We start from the raw sequence: 23,820 nt of genomic DNA on the forward strand, positions 1-23,820 counted from the left end.
ACTTCAGGCGCCCTCCTCTCTATGCGTCAGTGTTGAGGATCAAATGCCAATAGCCTGTTTTTAGGCCAGATATTAGGGCCAACCTCACCAGTAACTTTAAGGTTACTGGTGAGGTTAAGTAAGGTATGTGCAGTAATGTTGCCTTTGTAACTACAGTATGTACTATGTGGTGGTTCTAACAGAGTTTTACTTAGGCTTGTCCACTCCTGGCATTGGGTTAGCCACAAGCAACTAGATGCTATAATGCTATAGCCTAAGAATTATAGCATCTAAGTTGCAGCTAGCATTGGGTAACTCATCAGGCCTCCCTTACACATACACCTTGGCTGTCGAAGTAATAATGGTATTCTGATTTTAATGTATTCAGATGTATAATTAATAGTGCAAATTGGGGGCTAACTGTTGTGGTTTTATTTTATAGGCATAGCTCCATTGCTGCTTTTGACCTACTTTTTTTTAGACCCTTGTTGTTCTTCTGTATTGTATTTTATTTCATTGTGATAACCCAACTGCCACTTGTTAATTGTTATTTCTTGTGTTAACCAGACATAGTTGGAGGTGACTGCAGTCGAAATGTGGTGTAGAACTGTCTGGAGGGTTCTTGCCCCCCCCCTTCTATCCTCTGCACACATTGTTTTTGAAACCTCACCCTACTTGGCTGCAAGCAACTCTTAGATGCTATAATGCTATCTGGCATCTAGAGTTGAAACCAACCCTTGACAGCCCATTCATCCAAACCAAAAAGTTCTATCTGATTGTATTAAATGATGTTAAACTCAGCAAGATTGCAGGCGTACGCAGGGGCGGAAATCTGGCTTGAGGCTGGGGGGGGGTGCGCAAACTGTTTTGCGGATCTGTTGTATTTTTCATATTCCATTCCGCAAATCATAAACGCAGCGTCCGATTGCACGCACATTCGCGCTACGTTGAGGAACAAATGCCACCATTTTAACATTGCCCTATTATAGCGCCACCAGGAGGCTGAATTTTGCTAAACATTTTTTTTTCATATTACTCCTACAAATTGTGTCCAAACATCATGCAAATCGGTACATATTATCTATATATATTTCAGAGTAGTTACCGTAGCACTTTTAATGGATTCCTTGGGTGAACTCCCAAGGTGGCGTTACGTTTTGTTAAAGTTCCTGATCTGTTTTATCTCTGCCATGATTACACAAAGAGTTCACTATGACTTAGACATATTTGCTTCTCTGTTATACTTCTGTTGAGTCAAGAAGTCATGGATGTTAGATTTTTTTCTGCAATACTTAAAGGTAGGGTAAGTGATATTTTTGGGTTAAAACAAAAAGTATTTTGTTGTAATAGTAATCATTGCTATAGAGTGTTTGTTCAGTAACAGGAGTCTCCCCGTCTCTCCAGCTCTTTAATAAACAGAAAATACATTTTCCGGTAGGTGTCAAAATCTCAGCCAATCAGGAGAAAGTACCCGTTTTTAAGCTTCATTTTTATAGTGTTCCAGTTCCAATTTTGCCTGCTCATTTCTTAGTGTCATCACTTCCAATTTCACTTGTTTAATCTATATCCTGATTGAGTTCTCTATCCTGATTGGATAAAATTGGAAATGAAACTGAAACTGAAACGAAAATGCATGTTCTGTTTTATAAAGAGCTGGAGAGACAAGGAGACTCCTTTTACTGAACAAACACTCTATAGCAATGAGTACTATCAGAATATAGAGCTATTTAACACTTATTTTAACCAAAGAAAATCACTTACCCTACCTTTAACAAATAAATGCATGCTTTTCAGTGTATAAAATGCAGTGCTATCATAGACACAAATGTACAGACAGATTTTCCCCATGTTGGATTCAAGAGTGCACTCTCAAAGGGGAATGGTCAGCTGTAATGTCAATTAACTATACATTAACTACATATAGCCACCAGTATCATCATCTATTCGGTGCATGTACTGAAACCACGTGACCGTAAAATCCTTGTCACCTGTTGAGTAGGTGTCTACAGTAGATGCATACCAAATCATAGTAATGACCCAAGGCAGTTTAATTCTGCACAGGAAATCATAATTATTCCTCTCATATGCCCCCCTTCCCTCCTCTCTCTCTCGCCAAATTAACCTCCAGATAAGAGGTCAAACTGTTCTTGCATTTACCAGTGCCAGATGCAGAAAGTCTGCTTGTGTGACACTAGCATCAAATTGTCAAATATGCCTAATTACTTGCAATCAAGAATGAGTTGAGGTGTTGCATTACCTTGTAGCATTAAGATAAGAATGTATCCTAAAGGGACACTAGATGGCGTAATATGCATACTGCCCATTTCATTTGGATATGCCCATAGAAATCCCAGTAAAGCACATTGTTCTGTAGCCTAATGTAGGCATATCCTATAGCTTTTTATGACAGATGACCAGGTGTGGCTTGCATTAATGTTCTGTGATGTTTCAGGAAAATGTCTCATGAGAGAGGTGATTAGCTACATTAATGTATACCTATTTTGATGGAAACTGAAAGGAAACCCTCTGATGCTGAAAGCGCAAGGAAGGAGAACATTTTTTGAGGATTTAATCAATCTGAATTATTTAGTATCAAGAGTGTTTATCAAGCGTAATGGAGTAGAACATTTTGTTTTGAAATACTATATATTGGGGCATGTCAAGTCTTAACTCAAGTTAAAAAAAAAGCCTACAGATACTTCAGTTAAAGGTAGGGTAAGTGATTTACTTTGGTTAAAATATGTGTAAAATAGCTCTATATTGTGATAGTACTCATTGCTATAGTGTGTTTGTTCAGTAAAAGGAGTCTCCCATGTCTCTCCAGCTCCTTATTACTGTAAACAGAAAATGCATTTTCAGTGCTCTCTCTTTATTGGCTTAAATGTTGTCACCTAGCTACCTGAAAATGTACTATATTCTGTTTACTAAAGAGCTGGAGACACCCCTGTGACCGAACAAACGCTCAATGATTACTATCAGAATATAGTACTTTAACCTTTTTAACAACAACAAAAATATAAATAGATATCACTTACCCTACCTTTAAGTAAGCAGGCTACAGTAAGCACAGTACAGTAACAATGTAATTAGTGTGGTTGCCACTTTATTATTCTTTCTAGATAAACTTTTTTCTTATTCGCTATTTCTCTCGCAGTTTATTTTCCCCAATTTCGTGCCATATGTCAAAATGAAAAAGGCTCAGCAGCGACTGTACTGGCTCCGCCGCCTGAAGAAGCTCGGAGTAGGACATCGCATCCTCAGGCTGTATTACAACAGTTCTGTTGAAGGCATCCTAACAGGCTGTATCACGGCCTGGTACAGGAACTGCACTGCCCGAGAAAAGATCAGCCTACAGCGAGTAGTGCGATCGGCAGAGCGGATAATGGGAATCGAGCTCCCAGCGCTCCAGGAACTGTACAAAAAGCGGTGCGTGGTCAAAGCCAAGCGCATCATCAAGGACAAGCACCACCCAAGTCACAGACTGTTCAAACCCCTACAACGACCGCGACCGGGCAAGGGGCTCTACCGCAGTATCAAGAGTTCCACCACCAGGTACTGGTGTAGTTTTAATCCGGCTGCTGTCAGGATGCTGAATGAGGCATAAGCCTTGTTCAGCAGCCTGACAGCAGGTGGTGCAAAAACTTTTCTGGCTCTTCCTGAACACACCTGTGGATTATACCAGGGACAATGACTTGGACTTAGCTCCCCCTCGGACACACCTGTGGACTACACCAGGTACAAATGACTTTTTTGTTGCACTCCCTCATGGAGCTACTTGCGGATTATACTAGGGTCAGTCCACCCTAGGTGGACACGCACTGACCTTTTGCACCTTAATCCCATGTATAACGCACTGACTTTTTTGTCTTTTTATTGTGCTCTTTTTTCTCTAAGCACCTTAACGTCCATATGTATATCATGCACAGTATAAGTATAACATGCACAGTATACATACATTGCTGCTATGCTCAGGCACCTTAGTTTTTATTATCTCAGGTACTTTGTAAAAATGTAGATAACTTGTCTGGCCTTCTGTTGCTCTCTTGTTTTGATCTCCTTCCCACTTGCCCCCCACCCCTCTTCTTCTCCCCCCCCCCCCCCTCTTCTTTCTATGGAAATTAACGTTGCGATGGGAACGATGTACAAAAACGAATTTCACCCACTTTTTTACCTTGTAAACCTGTGATGTGACAATAAAACTGATTCTGATTCTGATTCTGATTCTGACCGGCTTCACCGGGAATAGACTGCTTGTACTTTGCTAAGAGATTGGTTACATAGTTTAATTGATATTGATTTATTAGTGCATTAAAGGTAGGGTAAGTGATATTTTTGGGTTAAAACAAAAAGTATTTTGTTAAAAGGTTAAAGCACTATATTCTGATAGTAATCATTGCTATAGAGTATAACTTTTGAACCGTAGGTCATAAAATAAAATAAATTACCCCTGGATTCCTTGGGTCATGACGCAACTCCCATATAGGCCACGCCCATTTGCGTCTGGATAGATTTTCCGCAATTTTTTATTTTCTTCAAAACACACTTTTAGCTCCTCCTCCCACATATTTTATCCAAATTTCACAAAAATCGGTACACATGATCTCTGGACCTAGCAATAAACATATCCAAACGGCATTGGCTTCCAAAGTTAGTGGGAGGGGCCTGTTTTACAAAGAATGCCAAAAATCACGAACGAAACGTCCAATCAATCCCAAATTTGAATCACATGTCGAGGGTGGTTTGATGCAAAAACATGATTTTTGAGGGGATCAGTTCTCTCAAAAAGAAAAGCAAGCGATCTCAGGAGTGACATGACGATGTCATTGGCCCGCTACATTTGTGGGAGGGGCCTGTTTCTTTCGTGGGAGGGGCCTATTTCCTCAAATCAAAACGGCACGTGTCACGAACGCGGGATCCGATCGGCACCGAATTCGAATCGCACGTCGCGCGGCCTCCGACGGTAATCCTCCCGACGTATTCCTCACGTCCCGGCGGCCGCCTGCGACCCGCGACCGGCGTCGGCGCAACCACACTTTGCAATTTCCCAGAATTGCGACGCGTCTAGTTGTGTTTTGTTAGTCTGCCTGCTGCCTATATAGCAGCTGATTGTCTACTGTTGTTTGTTTTGGCCACAAACTGTACTGTTATACAGTTTGATGTGGCACATACAGTATACTTGGCAGTGGTTTCTTTGTGAAATCACAATGTGCAGAGATACGATGCATTGTGAGCTTGTAGATCTGCTATTTTCGCAAATAAAAAAACTATTGGGATGCTAGGGTGCATGTGGTTAATAAAAATGCTTATAGCAGCACTTGAACTGCCCACCTGCTGGATTAATTTAACAGTTAATGTATATTAGGGGCTACAGCACAGAGCGAAATTTGGCCATACCAGTTACAGATCTACTGTAGTAACACCTGTAATTGTTGTTCAACTAAGCTTTATACAATAGATCAAGCTGTTCTTCTGTTTGTTTTTTGTTTTGCTGGGGAACTTGCCTAAAATAATATCATGCACGGCATCTGAAGAAAACATTATTTAAAGGTTATCCAAGATCCAAGACACATTTATGAAATATGTATACTGTATTTCCATAAATGCATATGAATATGAAACCGACTTTCACTACCTAGAATTGACCTTGTTTAAATATCCCCTATAGGGAGCAACTATAACACTGAGAATGTCTGCTGTGAATTTCAATTAATGGAAACAATGCCAGCTTGATACTGGGGACATTTGTTTCAAACAGTGCCAGCCTAATGATACATCTGAAAATGTATCATCTGATGTACAGTGCTTAAACATGAGACATTTCATTGTACAATTTTACCGTTAAATTAGCTGTCTTCTCCTTATATAATTTCCATCAGTTGGCAATCCATTTTATTTATGGTACAGTATGACACAAACAACACAACATTTTATGCAGTCTGTCATAATGGATGATGCATAGTTTTATAATGTTTTTTCCTTTGGATCTTCCAAATACTGAGTGCAAGGATAAAGACAAACAGAGCTATCCACAACCCCATCACACTTTTAATATTGCAAAGGTCAAACACATGAATACAATCCAACAGGAAATGCAATGAAAATGGTGAGAAAAGGAGATCATGAGATGTGACTATAATAAAAATGGTTTGGGGTGAGAGAAAAAAAGACAATGTCATTTTGAATAAAGGAATCTCATTTGTTTTCTAGCCTAATTGCAGTGCTCAGAATTCACACACAGGTTCCTCGTGAAAAGTAGCTAATCTTTATTGATGGCCATGACAGTTGACAAGTAGGCTATAGTAACATTGGTGGCCATTGCGAACATCACTTCTTTCGTTCACAGCTACTGAGGCAGCCAATACATTCTAGTCTTTTCAAATGCTTTGCACTAATAATGGACATTTAAGGTTTATTGTCTCCTCCAGGTTGTCCAGATTCCAGATTCCAGATTTTAGCACCACCAGGAGGCCACAATAACCTACCTGACCTGGCGGAGACCTGTGCTCCGAGGAGCAGGGGCGTAGCACCAAATTCTGGGCCCTGGGGACAAAGATTCACTGTGGGCCCCCCTATGATTTTTTTCTTTAAAAAATACCAGGGGCTAGTAACCAGTCCCACTTACACCCCCCCTGTGACGCCCCTGCCGAGGAGCACTTTTTCTAGTTGCAACTCAGTTACCTTGAAATGTATGATAGTGTACAGAGAAAATAAATGAGCAAATAAACCAATAGAAAGCTAACCAAAATACAGCTGCAATGCATTTAATAAATACAAAGACCTCCAATAAAAAAAGGTATTTTTTTCAACAACCATTCAGGAGGATATGTAGATTTTGAAGAAAACTCATTGGATTGCACTAAATATTGACCCTAGCCTTCAACACTATTAACTCCTACCAAGAGAAATATTGTCTTGTCTTTAATGACACTGGCACGTGCCAGTGTGAAAAGCATTGTATTGCTCTGATTGGATTTGGCAGGTCATGATGGAATCTAGGACTTAAAAGATATGTAAATGCGATCTGCGATCTGTGAGGCAATCAGGGCCATGCAGCTGAAAGAGGCTTTTAAGCTTCACACTCCATCGTACAATGGTGTTGCTCTGTGTCGCTTGTAGATCTGCTCTTGTCCGTAAGCGACACATGTCCTATTATGGAGTATAACAGGCTTTGTTCATGGTGAATAGTTCAATATCTGGAGGGGGACCACAGTCTCTCAGATTTGACGGTAGTCGGACAGAAAAGGAAACCCTTACAGCCATTCAGTAGGGTACCACCACAGTAAGGTTACCACTAATATACTGTACATCACATTTTGTATTCTTGTGAGTCCCCCAGAGCCACCCTACAATTGTGATTCATACAAGACTGTGTAGACTCTATAGATATCTGTATAAAATACATATAGGCCTACAAAAGAAAATTTCAGTATTTACATTTCTGTTTTCACTTTTACACATTTTCAATTTGATGACAGATGGCGAGGCTGCTGGACTTAGCCCCAGGCCCTTTTGTCTTTGGTAATCATTGATATTATTGGAGTTGAGAGGAACTGGGTGGGTGAGCAATGCACTGTGGCACTATGCCAAAATAGATACATAGGCTACTACTGTATATGATAGCTTGAGACAAAACTCATGAGTTAAATACTGGGCAAAAAGGTTTGATGTTGATTGATTGATTGAATTCTTTATACTAGCAGTAAAAAAATAACATGCTAAAAGGATGAGACCAAAAGCCTGGGGCGTGTTTCCATTGTGGTCCCCCTGGTACTAAAATACTAATCACCAAATTCCAGAGAGAGAAACCTCCTTGCTTGAATGTGTTTGTAAATGTACCTTTTATGCAAGACATACTGTGTAGACCAGGGGTAGGCAACCTTAGGCACGGGTGCCAACATTGGCACAGGGGAGGGTAACCACTGGCACACTGGCATAAGTGTGAGAGAGAGGATTAGTTTTGTTTATATAAGAATATGTATGCAAGTTACATACTGCACACAATTCTACATTCATACAAACTCTGAACTCTGACTGGGGAGGGGGTCTTGTAGATAGGTGTGGGGTTAATGCTCAGAGTCTAAAAAAAGAGTCAATAAAATAAATAAAGGTTCACTAGTAAGAGACCACACCTTCTGCTCAGGTTAAACAGTATTTATTGAAGGAATGAGATGTGCAGTATGTGTATTGGTGAGGAGCCCGAGGTGGGGCGAGACTCAGGGTGGGGGTGTAGTCTCGGGAGCCAGACGACCATGGTTGCTCGGCCCTGGAGCTGTCTGTCGCCTCTGCTCCGAACGCTACCCCCCCCCGGGGCTCCTGGAGGAAAGAAGGTAGAGATGTTAGGAGAGCGAAAAATTATGGGGGAATGTTGGGGAGGAGGAGGGCATTTTTGAGTATCGCGAGCGAAATCAAACAGGTAAGTGATACAATCGCAGGTGTATTTATACTGTAGTGATTGCTACGTGGATTGGCTGAGAGATAAGCAGTGCAGGTGAACTTGATCATGAACTTGAGTGGCTGAGCAGAGGGCGGTCTCTACTCCCGAACCTACGTTGAACACAACTACATTTATGTGCTGTATATGGACGATCAAAATACATATTTTATTTTGATGTGGTGTCATAATCAATCATAATGTTTATGGCACACTAAACAATATAAAAAGAAGGCACTTCATGTCAAAAAGGTTGCTGACCCCTGCTGTAGACATTCTGAGCATGTCATAATAGGTAAACATTCTGAGAAAATAAGCGAACATTCACAGAAAATTGACCATCTGCAAGTTCACACATTGTGAGCGTTTTGGCAAAGAGATTTGGTGTAGACTAGAGGGAGGCTAGGATAGACGCTGGGGGACCCTGGCCAACAAAATATATAGGGTTAGATGTGGTTAAGCCAAATGTAGCCAATTGGCTTGCTGGCTTAGTTCAATAGAGGATGTGATGAGACAGAGCTGGACTAAATTAGCTTTGGTTATGAAGCCCTATCTAGTGTTGACATTTCAAATCACACATGTAGATTATTATGATTATGATTGGGTCAAGCCATTGGGGCCTATTTCCTTGGAAGGAGCAGAAATTGTACAAAATTCTTAGGCAGTTAATGGTGCTTAGGCAGTAGCTTATAATACTGTATAGAAAATGCTATTGAAGATTAACAAAATTATTATTTTAACTTATACCTATTCACTGACTAGTGTCGCCTAATGATCTATACTTGGTCCACTCTTTTTTACCCTCTACCCATATTCTCTTTGCCGAAAATATCTGATCTAGCCTCACAACGGGTGATCTTGTGTTCTAGTAGAACACAAGATTCAGATCGCTGAATGTTCACTTATGTATTATGACATGCCCAGAATAAGGATGATGGGGTTCATGTGGTTAAACTCACAGTCACAACCCACTATTTTACTTCGATCTACTCCAGGTTATGTCATTAACACCTGAAAGGGAACTCAGGAGCACTAATACCTGCCACCTTTCTCTCTGCCTGGGGCATGGTATGACAATGTTTCGCGGTTTTGTGAAAAGGTTCGGGGGGCTTTCAGCTCACCTGGTAAGAGTGTATATGTTATATACCACATAAATAAGGCTATAGTCCTTCCTTTAGCTGGCCCAGGTTAAAACCGACCTGATGCTCTTTATTGCATGTCATTCCCCCTCTTTGTCCAACCTTTCCTGTCCTGTTTTCTGTCTCTATCAATAATAAAATAGAAATGCAGAAAATAATTTTGGGGGAGGTTGTATGGAGAATCTTTGGACAGTGATCACATTGAAAAGTAGTGTGGGATGGCAAACTTAAAGGGACTACACCATGAATTTTAACTCTCTTCTTTTTTGTGTGTTTTTGGTCTCCCCTACCGCTCTGGATTACTAGTGAGACCTATTGTGAAACCCCCTTAAGGTCGGCTGCACCACTTGGCTCCCCTGGACTCTGGATACACAGAACTCGGTATAGAAGGGGAAATGAACAAAAGACAAACATTAATAATCACAATATGAAATAGCTCAACTATGAACAAATAATAAAATCAATGCATGAACTCAAGCTAAACAAAGCAGCAGTGGCGATCTAAAGGAGGGGATATAAAATAAACATTTAGCACACCAAACAAACACAAAGTAGGCCTATACAACAAGTTGTTTGTTTGCGTACCTTCAGTTGTCTGTATTTTCACAACACTCCCTCTCGCCACAGCAATCAGTTGGGCCCATGATCAACCTGAATGATCACAGCAGTGTTAGTTACAATCTCAACATATAAACATGATTAAAACAATAGGCATGAAACACATTACTCACCCTGGCACCAGCATTAAACAAGCTTAAGTGCAAGACCCAGGTCTCAAGACCAACAGCCTGTTATAGTGCATTCTAGTGTTTGGTAAAAAAATGCAAAGAAATAATTTTTCCAATGCTTTTTTCTTGGGGTGACCTTAAGAACACTGATTGAAAACCAGGGAGTGGACAGAGCAGCCTACGGTGGCCCCTGAGGCTCAGCTCTGACTGGCTACATAGGGAAAACTGATTTTCATACAGGGCACTTGATATTGGCATCTAAAAATAACTTACATTTAAATTAAAAGAAACATCCTCAGGCATTGGTTGCTCACTGACCCTCTTACAATACAGAATTGGGCAGATATAGTTAATGAAATTTGCATAATGGAAAACAAATTGTACTTTTTCACTTTGCCTACAAATATTACTAAGTAGTCAAACTGGGTTGCATATAAGTCAGACAAGATTTAGCTTTAGGGAGATGGTATATAAATGGATTTATTGTTTGTATAGAGTATTCAGCTCTGGATTTTGTTTGTTTTACTTTTTCCATCATGTGATTGTCTTTCCTTCAATATTGGATACCCAGCTTTAGAGTTAGTGGAAAGCCTCTTAACTATAATGTTTTTTTTTTTTGGTATTGTGATCTTATGGTTTGGATTGTCTTCCGGTACACTAAGATGCATTATTGTGTATTCATTGTACATCCCTGCTCTCAGATGTAGTTATTTTTTCTTAATTTTTTCTTCTTTTGTCTCTCCTAAAGGAGGCATGCATGTGTGTGTGTGTGTGTGTGTGTGTGTGTGTGTGTGTGTGTGTGTGTGTGTGTGTGTGTGTGTGTGTGTGTGTGTGTGTGTGTGTGTGTGTGTGTGTGTGTGTGTGTGTGTGTGTGTGTGTGTGTGTGCGTGTGTGTGTGTGTGTGCGCGAGCGCGAGGGAAAAGAAGGAGAAAAAAGGAGAATAATTTGGGAAGGGTTTCAATCCAAGATGTCCATCCATACCGGGGTGTTGTTTATGAGCATTCTGTAAATAATAAGGTGATACAGTAGGCCTATCTGATATATAATATAAGATACACACAGTGTTTATTTTCTAAACAAACACACACACACACACACACACACACACACACACACACACACACACACACACACACACACACACACACACACACACACACACACACACGGTCATGAACCGGCCGTGATCTCCTGTCGCACCCAGTGACACGACTTGACAGCTATGCCTAGTAGCCCTGAAACATGAGGAACCACTTGTTCCTGCTTTGAGAATGTTTTACATTTACAACCGGTCATCTACATAAACGTTCAAATTTCAAATATAAAGTACTGACTTCACGACCACAAATGTAACAAGTTAAAGCGCCTGGATCTAAGTACCCGTATCTTACGTATTGTTCAATAAAAAGCATTTTAATCCGATTGATGGCCATTTTCTTCGATGTTTCTCCATATGCTTTCAACTACGTGCCCGTATCGGTTAGGAGAAGTATTGCACTTCGATACATTACGAACACACAAAAAAATAGAAATGTATTTTTATTGAACAATACGAAAGATACGGGTACTTAGACCCAGGCGCTTTAACTTGTTACATCCGTGACCGTGGGGTCAGCACTTTATATTTGAAATCTGAACGTGTATGTAGATGTAACGGTTCTAAATGTAAAACATTCTCAAACCAGGAACAAGTGGTTCCATGACGCTTGTGACAGACGAGCGTCATTTGAACCCATGGCTATGTATGTATAGGTGCGTTCTTCACACTCTTGCGCTTGGTCTTGGGTTATGTTACAGTCACTGTATAGGCATTGGAATGTAGTGCAGTGTGCGAACTCTCAAAGGCGTACTGCATGATTGATATAATATCGCAGGCTTAGGGCTACCAATTCCGCCCATTTGTTTTTCACCGAGTTCAAAAGCAACAGTCGGAAGAATCGATCACTCACACCACTTGTGGCACGACTTGTGCGTCATAACGGCGGGTGCGCGTTCATCTCTGCCTGTTGCTGATGCTGGAGGAGAAGCGGCGCTTCACCGCATTCAACAGGCATTGAAGTATCCGACTTGCTGCACAGAGAAAGAGAATTAAAAAATTATTCCGCCGTTTCATCTGGTTGGGAAATAGCTCTTCTTTGTGATCTGAGAAAATAGCCTATTTTGTACAGCGTTGTTAGGACTGACTGCCTGGTGGTGATGTTGGTGTTGCGCACAATGGTGCCTCATATTGGAAACCACTCTTCTACATTCACAACAGGCTAATTCTCCTGTCTTCAAACACGTTGTATTATTAATACTGATTAATAATGGATAACAATAGCTTAATACTAATGGCAGTCCCGCAAAACGGGTCGAACTTCACTGCGAATTACACCAACCAGTTCGTCCAGCCGCCGTGGCGCATCGCTCTGTGGTCCGTCGCCTACAGCTTCGTTCTGGCGGTGGCCGTCTTCGGAAACTTGATAGTGATGTGGATTATTCTGGCACACAAACGCATGCGGACGGTGACCAACTACTTCCTTCTGAATTTGGCTTTCTCTGACGCGTCCATGGCCGCGTTTAATACTTTGATAAACTTTATCTACGCTGCCCACGGGGAGTGGTACTTCGGCGAAGCCTACTGCAAGTTCCACAATTTCTTCCCAGTGACGTCGGTATTCGCGAGTATCTATTCCATGACAGCCATAGCTGTTGACAGGTAAGATCTCGAGGTTGTTGGAATGCCAAAAAACTAAATGTCTGAATGATATTCATAGATCGGTGGTTTTCAACCTTTTTCATATCAAGGTCCATTATTTATTCGGCATTTGAGCCACGGACCACCATTTGATGAGATTTAACCTCTCAGACCCTAAACTTAAATATTTTGTTATTGTTGGATCATATTTTGTCCACAATTCCATGCTCTATTGATGGGGATTGATGAGGAGAGATAATAGGCAAACGTTGATCAAAATAACATTTTTTAATTACTTTAATTAAGTAGCAATACTTGATTAATGTTTAACAATAATGTAACTCTTGAGAGCATAAAATGAAACCAAATGGACCCGTTATTTTACACTCTCAAGAGTTAAAGATCTATAAGGGTCCATTTGGTTACCAACTCTCCATCATTTAGCTGGGGACCACCTGGAATCTCTTCAAGGACCACTGGTGGTCCCCGGACCACTGGTTGAGAACCACTGAACAGATTGATGATTTTAACTGTTTCCCTCTCTCCTTCTCTCTCTACTCTCTGTCCCTCTCCTCAGAATGGGCAACAGGCTAAGGCTACAGTTTAATAATGTATTCTGAATATCAACCAGAAAAAACTCCAATACAACATTTCCATAGAGATGCAGACTGTAACTCTATACAGTAAATATAATAAGATGTAAATATATGCTGGCTATAACCAGATTGGATAGAAAATAATGTATTCATGAAAATTATATATTTCAGGCATGCATGCTTTTGGTTTGAGAAAGGATAGGGGCCTATACAAAGTTATACAAGGCAGCTGTTGGGCAATTAAAGTCATTAATTTGACAAATGTTCTCATGGCCACTGTTCACATTAAGGCAGTAATAATTTATTTATAGCTTCCCCGCGGGTATCACCAAAGAAGTATAGCCTACATTCATTCTCTTCATGGAAGTCATTGTAGGTGCTTATATAGGACCAAATGTTATTGTGCAACTAATTCACAATAGTCCACCAGAATAATGGCACAGTGTGTGAGTGTTGATATCCCTGCTGTTCATGTATCCAGTACAGTAGGGGGGCCTATACATTCATTTCATTACTCATTGAACCCCTTTATCATTGATTGAGGTGGTAATGTTGTTACATTGGTATGATGCAGTTACACTACAGGGTGTCTAACATCTCATGACACTCACCACATGCCTATCCAACCAATGTGATTCTAAAGTATCCTCCTCAAGGGATAAATCAAATGTCTCAAAGGTCTGCATTGCCTCCCTTTGTGCCACAATCTCTCTGTCACCCTGTTTCTCACGTGACAGTGTGTGTAGCTATATACTAGAGGCTATGCGGACCTCACACCTACGTTGCACCGCCCACCAGACCGATATGATGGCGTATCAGGGCCCGCAGGGGACATCGTTGTGTTAGACATGCCCCCTTCCTATAAAACCATATCTTCAAACTCCATTTTAACCATGTTAGATTCATTAAAAACACAAGTCCCTGGTTCTGGTGACTGATATTGTAGTTCTAATGCTTGAGCACTTTTTCATAATATGAAAAAGAAATATATTAAAAAATATATTTAACAATGTATATTTTTTCTTTTCTTTTTTACATTATAAGGATGTATAAGGGTAGCCTGGTAAACCCCTTCCTCCGGATATGTCAATTCCATTTAATGCAAATTAGATTTACGGAAGGGGGGGTTTACCAGGCTAGCGTTTTTTCTGTTTGCCTAATAAAAATTTCAATCAATCAATCAATCAATCAACATAAGGGGCCCCCCATGCGCAAATTGGTGTTGTTAGGTAACGGTTTCTGTTTGTGTCTGTGCATGTTGTCCACCCACCGACCATCATAGTGTATGGAGAACTCTGATGTCATCAATATGACGTAATAGAACTGACATCATAGTCTGGCCTGGACTCCATATTTGGGCATGGCTAACACAGAACTCCATATGGGCATAAAAGGGACACAGTGCGCCTCGACAACGGCCGGCGTTGTTAAGCAAACGGTTTCTGTTATGTTTGTGACGTCCTCGGTCCACCGACCGACCGACGCAACCCTCTAGTGCAAATCTGCGTTGTTAGGCAAAGGTTCTGTTTGTGTCTTACATCAGTGCATGTTGTCCACCGGCCGGCCCATCCACCCACCCACCCATTAGGCAATTTTGATATAGAGAGACACTCAATTATGTATGCATAGAGGGAGCAGCGTGTCACCTCAGGCCCTGCTCAGTTTTGCTCTGTGGATGCAACCAGTTCCTTCTATCTGTATCTTTGGTCTGGAGTGTCCATTCGAATTAATCAGCTCTGTGTTGATACAGAGAACAGTGGTTTGGCCTATATGCTGAAGATGTAACCTCCAGTCTTGCGGGGGTGGGCTTAGCACAGTTTGTGCCCATCTGTGATATCAGCCCTCCTTTTTTTGTACTTCCAGTACGTATAGACACAAGCATTGAAGCAAATCACTGCAGCAAGCAGGTTGGTTGATCAGTGTCTGGCAACATTAGGTTTATCCTAGCCCTGGCACAGTTCTAACAAGATGTCTCAAAAACTTCTGGCTGGGTAGCCAAGCATTTTCTGTGGGTGCCATGACATTACTTGTTCCGAAGTACCATTGGTCCATTGGCGCACATTACCCCTAACCTCACACTAAGCTAACATTTGTCGGACGTCAGAATATTTTTACTTTATTTTTGTTTAAACATTTTGTTTAACGGACATCGGAATAATGGGCCGTGGGACAAATGGGCTGAACTCTACTCATTTGGATAACCCCATGGCCTTTTCTCTAGCACTACCATTAGGCCAAAATATCATGGTCCCTGAGGGAAGAACCCCAAATATTTGAGTGACCCCAATTCCCCCTTTCCTCTTCAGGCTAAAATATCTATTTATCTCATAATATAATAGGCATATTGCACGATGAAACCTACTGATTTTGGTGACCTCATAGCCATTCTCTAGCAACATTTGTGTAAGGAGCAGCACAGCATGGGTTTTAATCTTTGTTCATGTGGCTGGGTATATCTGTCCATTACTCCCAGCTATTCTTTGTTAAATCCACTGTGGCTGCGGACATTAACATGGATTGTTGCATCAATGTGGTCAGTCAGGAGACATGGAGCACACAACAGTGGTCACTAACAATTGTAGGTGGTCAACCTTAATAGCGGTGAGCAGATAAAGGGGGAGAACTCTGGGTCCATTTACTTGTGAACATGTTACTAAGATGTTTTGGCTTTGCATGCCATAAGAATCACATTTCCGTTCGGGGTAAACTATACTCTGGCCTGTTAAGTTCATAGCATTGAGTTACAGCTTATAGAGAGGAATTCAAAAAGATCCATTGTGTAAGAGTCTGTCCTCACAATGTAAAAAGCACTCTGAACTCTGTGTAGAGAATCTGCATTGGGCCTATTATGGTAGGAAATATGTTTTGTTTGTGTTTTGCATGATTACATCAATGGGAGACTGCGGCAAGCAATTTCTGTGGAAGACAATGATTGCATTTGATCCTTGCATCTCCCTCAGACTGTGCCTGTGTTATATATAAGTAGTGTGTAGTGTGTGTGTGTGTGTCTACTACCCAGACACGCCCCTCACCTTATCAAACAGGCTTCATGTGTGAAGGCATCTGAAACAGACATTCTCCTGTTGCATGCTACATGTGTGAAAGGCCCACACCGGACAATGTCCCGACCTGATTCCTCTGTCATTTTCCAGTGTTCATATGAGAAATGGGCTAGTACTGTGAGTGTGATGTGGCCTGCCCTGGTCGCTTCTTTTGGGTTTGTTTTCGTAGACCTGGCTGCTTGTTATTTTCTTGCAAAATCTGGTAACACTGGTGAATGGCTAGGCAGAGTGTCCAGGCACACATGTAGCAGATGGGACATGGAGCACGAGGAAGAGCAAAACTACATTTTCAAATATGTTTAATGGCAGCACCGATCAACACATGTTTCCACGGGACCCTAGTGCAAAGTATCATTGAAATCTCTCTGCAACACACGATTTTGGCGAGTCACAATCTAGGAGTGCAGATTTCTAAAAATGTTTTCGGGTGAAAGCACTTCAGAAGTTGCGAATTACGGCATTTTGTAGTTAAACTGGACCTTCCCGACTGGCGTCGAAAGGAGTACGGTCAGAGTTTGTCAGAGTTTAGAGCGAATAATAAAGTTTGACAGTGATCCTGACGTTTTCTTGAGTTAAGTATAATAATAATAATAGAGCAACAATACACAACCAAAGCAGGGCGCTGACGGTCTTTGAAACATAGCTGCGCAGTCAACGTAACGGCAAGATTTCAAAGAACGCAACTTAACATCAACAGTTGTCGCATGACTATGACATCAGTGACTCATTCTTGGTATCTTAAACAGCTTCGGGCGTGCGTATGCCATCGAGTGTATGGTGTCGCATAACAGTGACGTCACTCACTAATCCTTGGTATCTTTATCCTAGTCCAATCGCCATGGGAGGAGCGGAACACTGCAACTTTGAAAGCTAAGCCCAACCCCCTCACGTGACCTTGCATAAGCGATGTGATTGGTTAAGAAATTGGTTAAAAAAAATTGTCTACTCGTCTGTGTCTCAGAGGAGGACTGTGGACAGTCAGAAACCTGCCTACCAGAGACATCGTTCATGGGGAATCCAAGTGAATAGAAACGGCAACTTTCTATTCCTGGAAAGTTTGCATGCTATAATGGAAGCCATTGTTCTTGCGTTAATACAAAAACATTATGAAATCTTGTTGGAGAAAAAAAAACTACCCAATGATGATGTCACTAGTGGGCGGGTTTCTGCACTGTAGAAAAACAAATGGTACCCTATTATAATGAGAATTAGGGAGGACCAATTATCTAAAGATAGATTGAAAATAAGTGAAGTGGTCCTTTAATTCAAAAGTACCAGAAGGACTTTGGCGTGCCAGAGTCTTCTTTATTTGAATGGACTGAGTGTGCTTGTTTTTGTTTCTACTAAGAGTCTCTCTTGACAGTGTAAGGCATGAAGGATTCCCAAGACGAAAGACATGCTGCTAATTACAATAAGTCTTCTGACTGCTGCTGTGTTGTCCCTGCAGAGCCCAAACCCAGTATGTTGATGGACACAGTAAAATCCTTAGTATGCTTTGATATGTATGAGTCATTGTGGAAGAGAATGGTGTGTGTATAAAACATAATTAGTGTAATTATGTTTTAAATTAGCTTAAACAGCTAATTAGCTTAAACAGGGACCCGAATGATTCAGGGCGGAGCAGATCTGGACAGGGGCTCTGGCAGGAACACACCTGATATACCAGGCTAAAATACTCATACTCGGTTGTGAAGCTCGGCGACTGCAAGACCACCTGTCCACACACATTTATCTACTTTTTCCTTGAGTGCATTGGTGATTTTGTAGTATTTTAAAGCTACAATGTGCTTCTACTGCTGTTGTATCCTACTGGCCCACCTGCCAGTGACGAACCCCCACCGCTCCAGCCTGTAGGAGTACGTGCAATGACAAATATAACCCTCCCCGCCTGGCTTCCCTCACCCGAACACGGATCAATTATCTTCGTATAGACGGAAGCTGGATGCACCACGGTGGACCCCACCCTAGCGCCTCTGAACACGTTTTTCTCCTCAGTGGGTTGAGCAATTGACCTGAACTTTCACACGGGCATGTGATCATTACCATGTGCACACACTAGCAAACGATATTTTTCACTTTTCTCAAATTCAAGCTGTTTATTGGTGTTTTTGTACTCTGTGTAACTCTACGGCCGCAGTTTTGCCGTTACTGTGCATGTGCGGTAGGGGTGGGACGATATATCGCGATACTTTCTCCCGCGATAACTAATCGATATACTGCCGAAAAATATCGAGAAAAAAAATAAATAATAATCTTTCTTTTTTTGATACGTTGTTTTTCCTACTGTATTTGTGTAATGATGATTTTGAACTGTTTGGTGCTATTTTATGTGTTTATGAATTGAATACAAGGACTATCGTGATATATCGTTGGTGAAATTTCATGCAATATATCGTGATATCGCAATATATCGAATATCGTCGAATATCGTGATTTATATTGTTATCGTGGGCCTAATATCGTGATATATATCGTATTGTGAGGTACCCATATCGTCCCACCCCTAATGTGCGGCCATGTGCGCATGCATGCGCAGCCTGCGCGGCCACAGCGCTCCCGGCCATGTGTGCATGGACACCTGAAGCGCTCTGTTTTGTTGTCTGTTCAGTAAACCACCAGCCACGGACAGGAGGACATCAGTTTCAATCACGGCGACATCTCTGTTAACCTTTTATACTATGGCACCCCTCTACCTCAAATGATCATCACTCACCTTTTGGACACGCAATGACAAGCTTGAGCGCAGGTTCGTCACGGTTACGGTCCCCTAGGCTATGGGATGTACTCTGTTGTCATGGTCCCAACCAGTGGGCATAGTCCCCGGGTAGACTTACCTACGGGCTGTCAGCTCTGGGGGTTTACAGCGTTAGCCTGTTGTTCACCCAATGATACAACGGGGCAGAGCGTCGGCGTGTGTGAGAAAGCACATTATTTCAAGTATGTTCACGTTGAGAAACGAGGCTGCAGGACAAAAACTTCTCTCTGTGTGAATGCTAACCAACGTGGAGCTCAGCCGTGTGTGTTTGTGTGTGTTTAACTGAGCTAGGCTGTCTGTCGTCTTATTAGCACAAATAGCTTAGCTCAGTGAACCCCAATCTGGGGTCCGAAAAGCATTCGCTGGGGGTCCGTGGCAGAGCCGTGGGAAGTAAGGGTGCTGAGGGATCAGGGTTGAAAATGTTTTGTATGGGAATTATTAATTACCATTTTACTGTAAGTCAACACATTAAAACATTTTTGTATTATGTAACCTTTCTGTTGTTGTTGATCTAAAATGGTTTGTTTAGGGATGATTTAGTGTAATATGAATAATGTAATAATTTAACCCAATGCATGTCGCTGGATGCATTTCCTGTTTACATCAGCTTTGGCAAGTTGGCAACTCGGCTCCAAAGTTGGTGCTCTTGGAACGCGCAAATCTGCTCAATTCCATCAGTTAATCATTAGGGCTGGGACTCGATTAAAAAAAAAATCTGATTAATTAGAGGCTTTGTAATTAATGAATCGCAATTAAACACATTTTAATCGCATATCAATATTTGACCTGAGAACAGTGAAAAGCAATTTTTTCAAATGGATTTTGGCATATGTCTTTAAGTACATGTACTCAAGAACTGTACTTAAGTACAATTTTGAGGTATTTGCACTTTTACTTCTACTCCATTATATCTCAGAGGCAAATATTGTACTTTTACTCCACTACAATTATTTGAAAACTTTAGTTACTAGTTACTTTGTAGATTTTGATTATTATTACAAAACATAAAGTAACCAGCCCTATATCGGCCATTTGAAAATAGCAGATCTACAAGCGCAACGCATTGTGAGCTTGTAGATCTGCTATTTTACACCACTGGAGGCTGGTAGAGTGTTGTTACTGTTGTTTTATAGTAGTTTAATTAATTATTAATAAAAATCGTGCGCATGTGACCCGCACCGCATCGTACACCCCCCCCCCCCCCTGGCCCTAATAATCATCACTTATCTGACTTTTTCTGATTTGCGTCGCCTGAAAACTACTTCACTGACTCACGATCACCTGTCCCTGATGCATGTCCACAGCTGTGACATGCTGAAGTTATTGGACATACTGTTACATGACAATGAGCGCTTTCATCCCCAGAGCGCAAGGCCATGCTTGGTTTATTATGATTGAACAACTAGCTCCGTAGCACCTCAAGGTACAGTAATAGTTAATGCTGCCGTTGAGCGGATAAATATTCAGTCGTCTTAATCACACTGATTTTTAGAACTGTGACTTGTTATGTCTATTTGAAATTTTTGATCATTGTACGCAAAGGTGCAATAAATTGTTTTGCCAATTTCGTTTGTAGCGAGTGGAAGGAACACGTTATTCCAACCAGTTCCTTTCCCTTCAATCAGGCACCCCGGCTATCAAGGGGGAGGCGGTATAGCGACCAGGATTACTGCATGTTTTTGTGAGGGTACCTACCTTAGGAGACACGGGGAGAACACGCAAACTCCACACAGAAAGGCCCTTTCTTTAAAACTGAAAGTTTTAAAGAAGCTCAGACAGCAGCAACTGGTCTCTGCTACTTTTGATAGATTTTTCTACTTACGGCATGGGTGATTTAAGAACAGTGCTGTCCATGGTGCCTGTGTGCAGTAATTTATTTATGGAGTGAACATCTTCCCACGGCCCTGGTCCGTGGCGAATTGCCTCAAAACAATATTTCCATGCACATTGCTTTCTCTCTCTCTCTCTCTCTCTCTCTCTCTCTCTCTCTCTCTCTCTCTCTCTCTCTCGAAATGACGAGATCTGAGGCAGTGATATTTAAACTTAATTTCTGATCGAACTATGACAGAAAACTGTGAATTTTAGTTGAAAATGGCCGCCATATTGAAAACTAGAACCCATATTGAATTTCTGTTGGCACCATTGAGTTTGTCATGTCAAAATACATAATGTTCTATAACTAGATCATTAAAATATGTTCAGACATTCAAGTTCTACACTGAAAAACCTTGTTTTACATTTAATGCAACAGCCATCTTGAAAAATGGCTACCATCTTGCATTTTCAGGTGGCTAACGGGCCAAAATCTTGTGCTTGTATCACAAAGTGAACGATTCTTCAGAAATATTGACTTAATCTACTGGACTATTTGTGAAATAGCCTTATGTAGGCTATATTATTATTAATAAATAATAGGCTTACAGCCATGTCCACACATTTTGCCACCATGTGCCATCTTCAAGGTGAAAAGACTGATGAAAAAAAATCCAAAATGTAGCACTGTTGACACTGTTGACAACTGTTGGCAGCACTGTTGACAATCATTTCCTACAGTTTTAAGTTTGAAAGATACTTACTGAAATGTATTGGTCAGAGATATTTCCAAATTATGAAGGCAATAATAACATTGCAGTGTTGATAAAACCCCAAAACGAACAAGCCCCAAAAATGCCATTCTTCTCCAAATAACCTCTGTATCGATTTCAGTACAGCAGGTCACATATTATCTGGAAAAAATAAGAAGAAATTAAACACAATAGGAGCTCTGACCATGAGTCAATTGATAATCTGTGAAAACCATTGCTCTAGAAGAGCACTTGTTTGGTCTGTATTAATGTTTTAAATGAGTGCTCTCTGTTGTTTAGGTACATGGCCATCATCTACCCTCTGAAGCCCCGTCTGTCAGCGACAGCCACCAAGGTGGTCATTGTATGTATCTGGAGCCTGGCCGTGGTGCTGGCCTTCCCTCTCTGCTACTTCTCCAAAGTCCGCATATTACCCCGAAGGACCGTCTGCTTTGTGGCCTGGCCTCAACCTGTGGACAATCCCTTCACGTGAGAGATATTTTTGATGATAGTTTCATTTATGATATCTTGAGCAGCTCCTTCAAATAGAACTGCCCAATGTGCCCATATCGTTTGTAGAATGTAGCATGAGTATATCCAATCGATTACTGTTAATATCCCCATCTTAACCATCTGAACCCCAGCATGCCTATTCTGAGGGTAACCTTCGCCAAAAATAGCCCTGAGCTTGTAAATCGGCAATTTTTGGCAAAGAAATTTGGTCTAGAGAAGACTAGAGGTTTTAAGTGGTTAGAATTCATGTAGTTCAATGTTTTGCCTTATTTGCTCTTATAGGTATCACATCATAGTGACAATGCTGGTCTACGTGCTGCCTTTAGCGGTGATGGCCGTCACCTACACCATTGTGGGGGTGACGCTGTGGGGAGGAGAGATCCCAGGGGACTCATCTGATAATTATCATGGACAGCTTCAAGCCAAAAGGAAGGTAGGCACGTGGCAAAGACAGCCTAATACCATGCAGTTTTGTGATTGTATTATAGTATTGATGTATTGCAGCGTATAGGGTTTGAGTAGCAATTATATGTTTTCTTTTTATTCTTGCGAAATAGAAGAGAAAAAAAAACGACTCTGAAATTCTGAAAACCTTTGACAATTTTCACCCACAATGACATGCACAAAATAGATGCGCCAGTTTGAAAATAAGTCTGTCTGTTGGTTTCATAAATATTTAACCATCGAAAAATACTAACAAGAGCTTGAGACCAAATAATAAATATATTTGATCCATTGTACTTTTTCCATTTCCTAGAAAAGTAATGGCTTTGAAAATGGCTTTTCTGCCCAACAGCGACAATATGCCAGTAGTTAAATTATTTGTCTCCCCCCCCCCATATAAAAATATATAGTCACTTGTACATTTTTGTGCAGAAACACCCTAAGTGGTTGACATGGTACTCGTATAAGTGGTGTCACCAGGGCACGAAAGCTTGTTTTCTCACTCAAAGTAAGTGGGCACACCCCTGAGGCTCTTTTTCCCTTCTGCGTTAGTCGTACTTGTTGATTTTCCTCCTGAGCAATTGCTGATGCCTTGAAAAGGATAGGATGCGGGGGTTGGCGGAAGGGCCTATACTCTGTGTGGAGTTTGCATGTTCTCCCCGTGTCTCCTAGGGTAGTTAATACCCTCACAAAAACATGTAGTAATCCTGGTCGCTATACCGCCTCCCCCATGACAGCCGGGGCGCCTGATGGAGGGGAAGGGAACTGGTTGGAATAACGTGTTCCTTCCACGCGCTACATCCTACCGGGGAAACTCCCCCCTGGCAGGTGACAACAAGGTCAGTTGGCTCTCATGCATTGAAGGAGGCATGAGCTCGGCCCCGGGCTCCCTAAGCTGGTGGGGGAGTGTAGCGCCCAGGATCACTTAGAAA

General features: G+C 41.4%; 1 protein-coding gene across 1 annotated transcript in view; it reads left to right on the forward strand.

Annotated features, from left to right (window-relative positions):
- Positions 1 to 12,607: 12,607 nt before the first annotated feature.
- Positions 12,608 to 23,820, forward strand: part of tacr3a (tachykinin receptor 3a) — a gene marked incomplete at both ends in the record, with an annotated part of 38,078 nt that continues 26,865 nt past the window's right edge. Inside the window, 3 exons of the mRNA XM_080441934.1 lie at positions 12,608 to 12,975; positions 22,232 to 22,420; positions 22,727 to 22,877. Of these exons, the coding sequence (XP_080298060.1) occupies positions 12,608 to 12,975; positions 22,232 to 22,420; positions 22,727 to 22,877 (708 nt within the window). The remainder of the gene's footprint in view (positions 12,976 to 22,231; positions 22,421 to 22,726; positions 22,878 to 23,820) is intronic.

Source organism: Gymnoscopelus braueri, assembly GCF_963280865.1.
Source record: "Gymnoscopelus braueri genome assembly, chromosome: 2".
NCBI lineage: Eukaryota > Metazoa > Chordata > Actinopteri > Myctophiformes > Myctophidae > Gymnoscopelus > Gymnoscopelus braueri.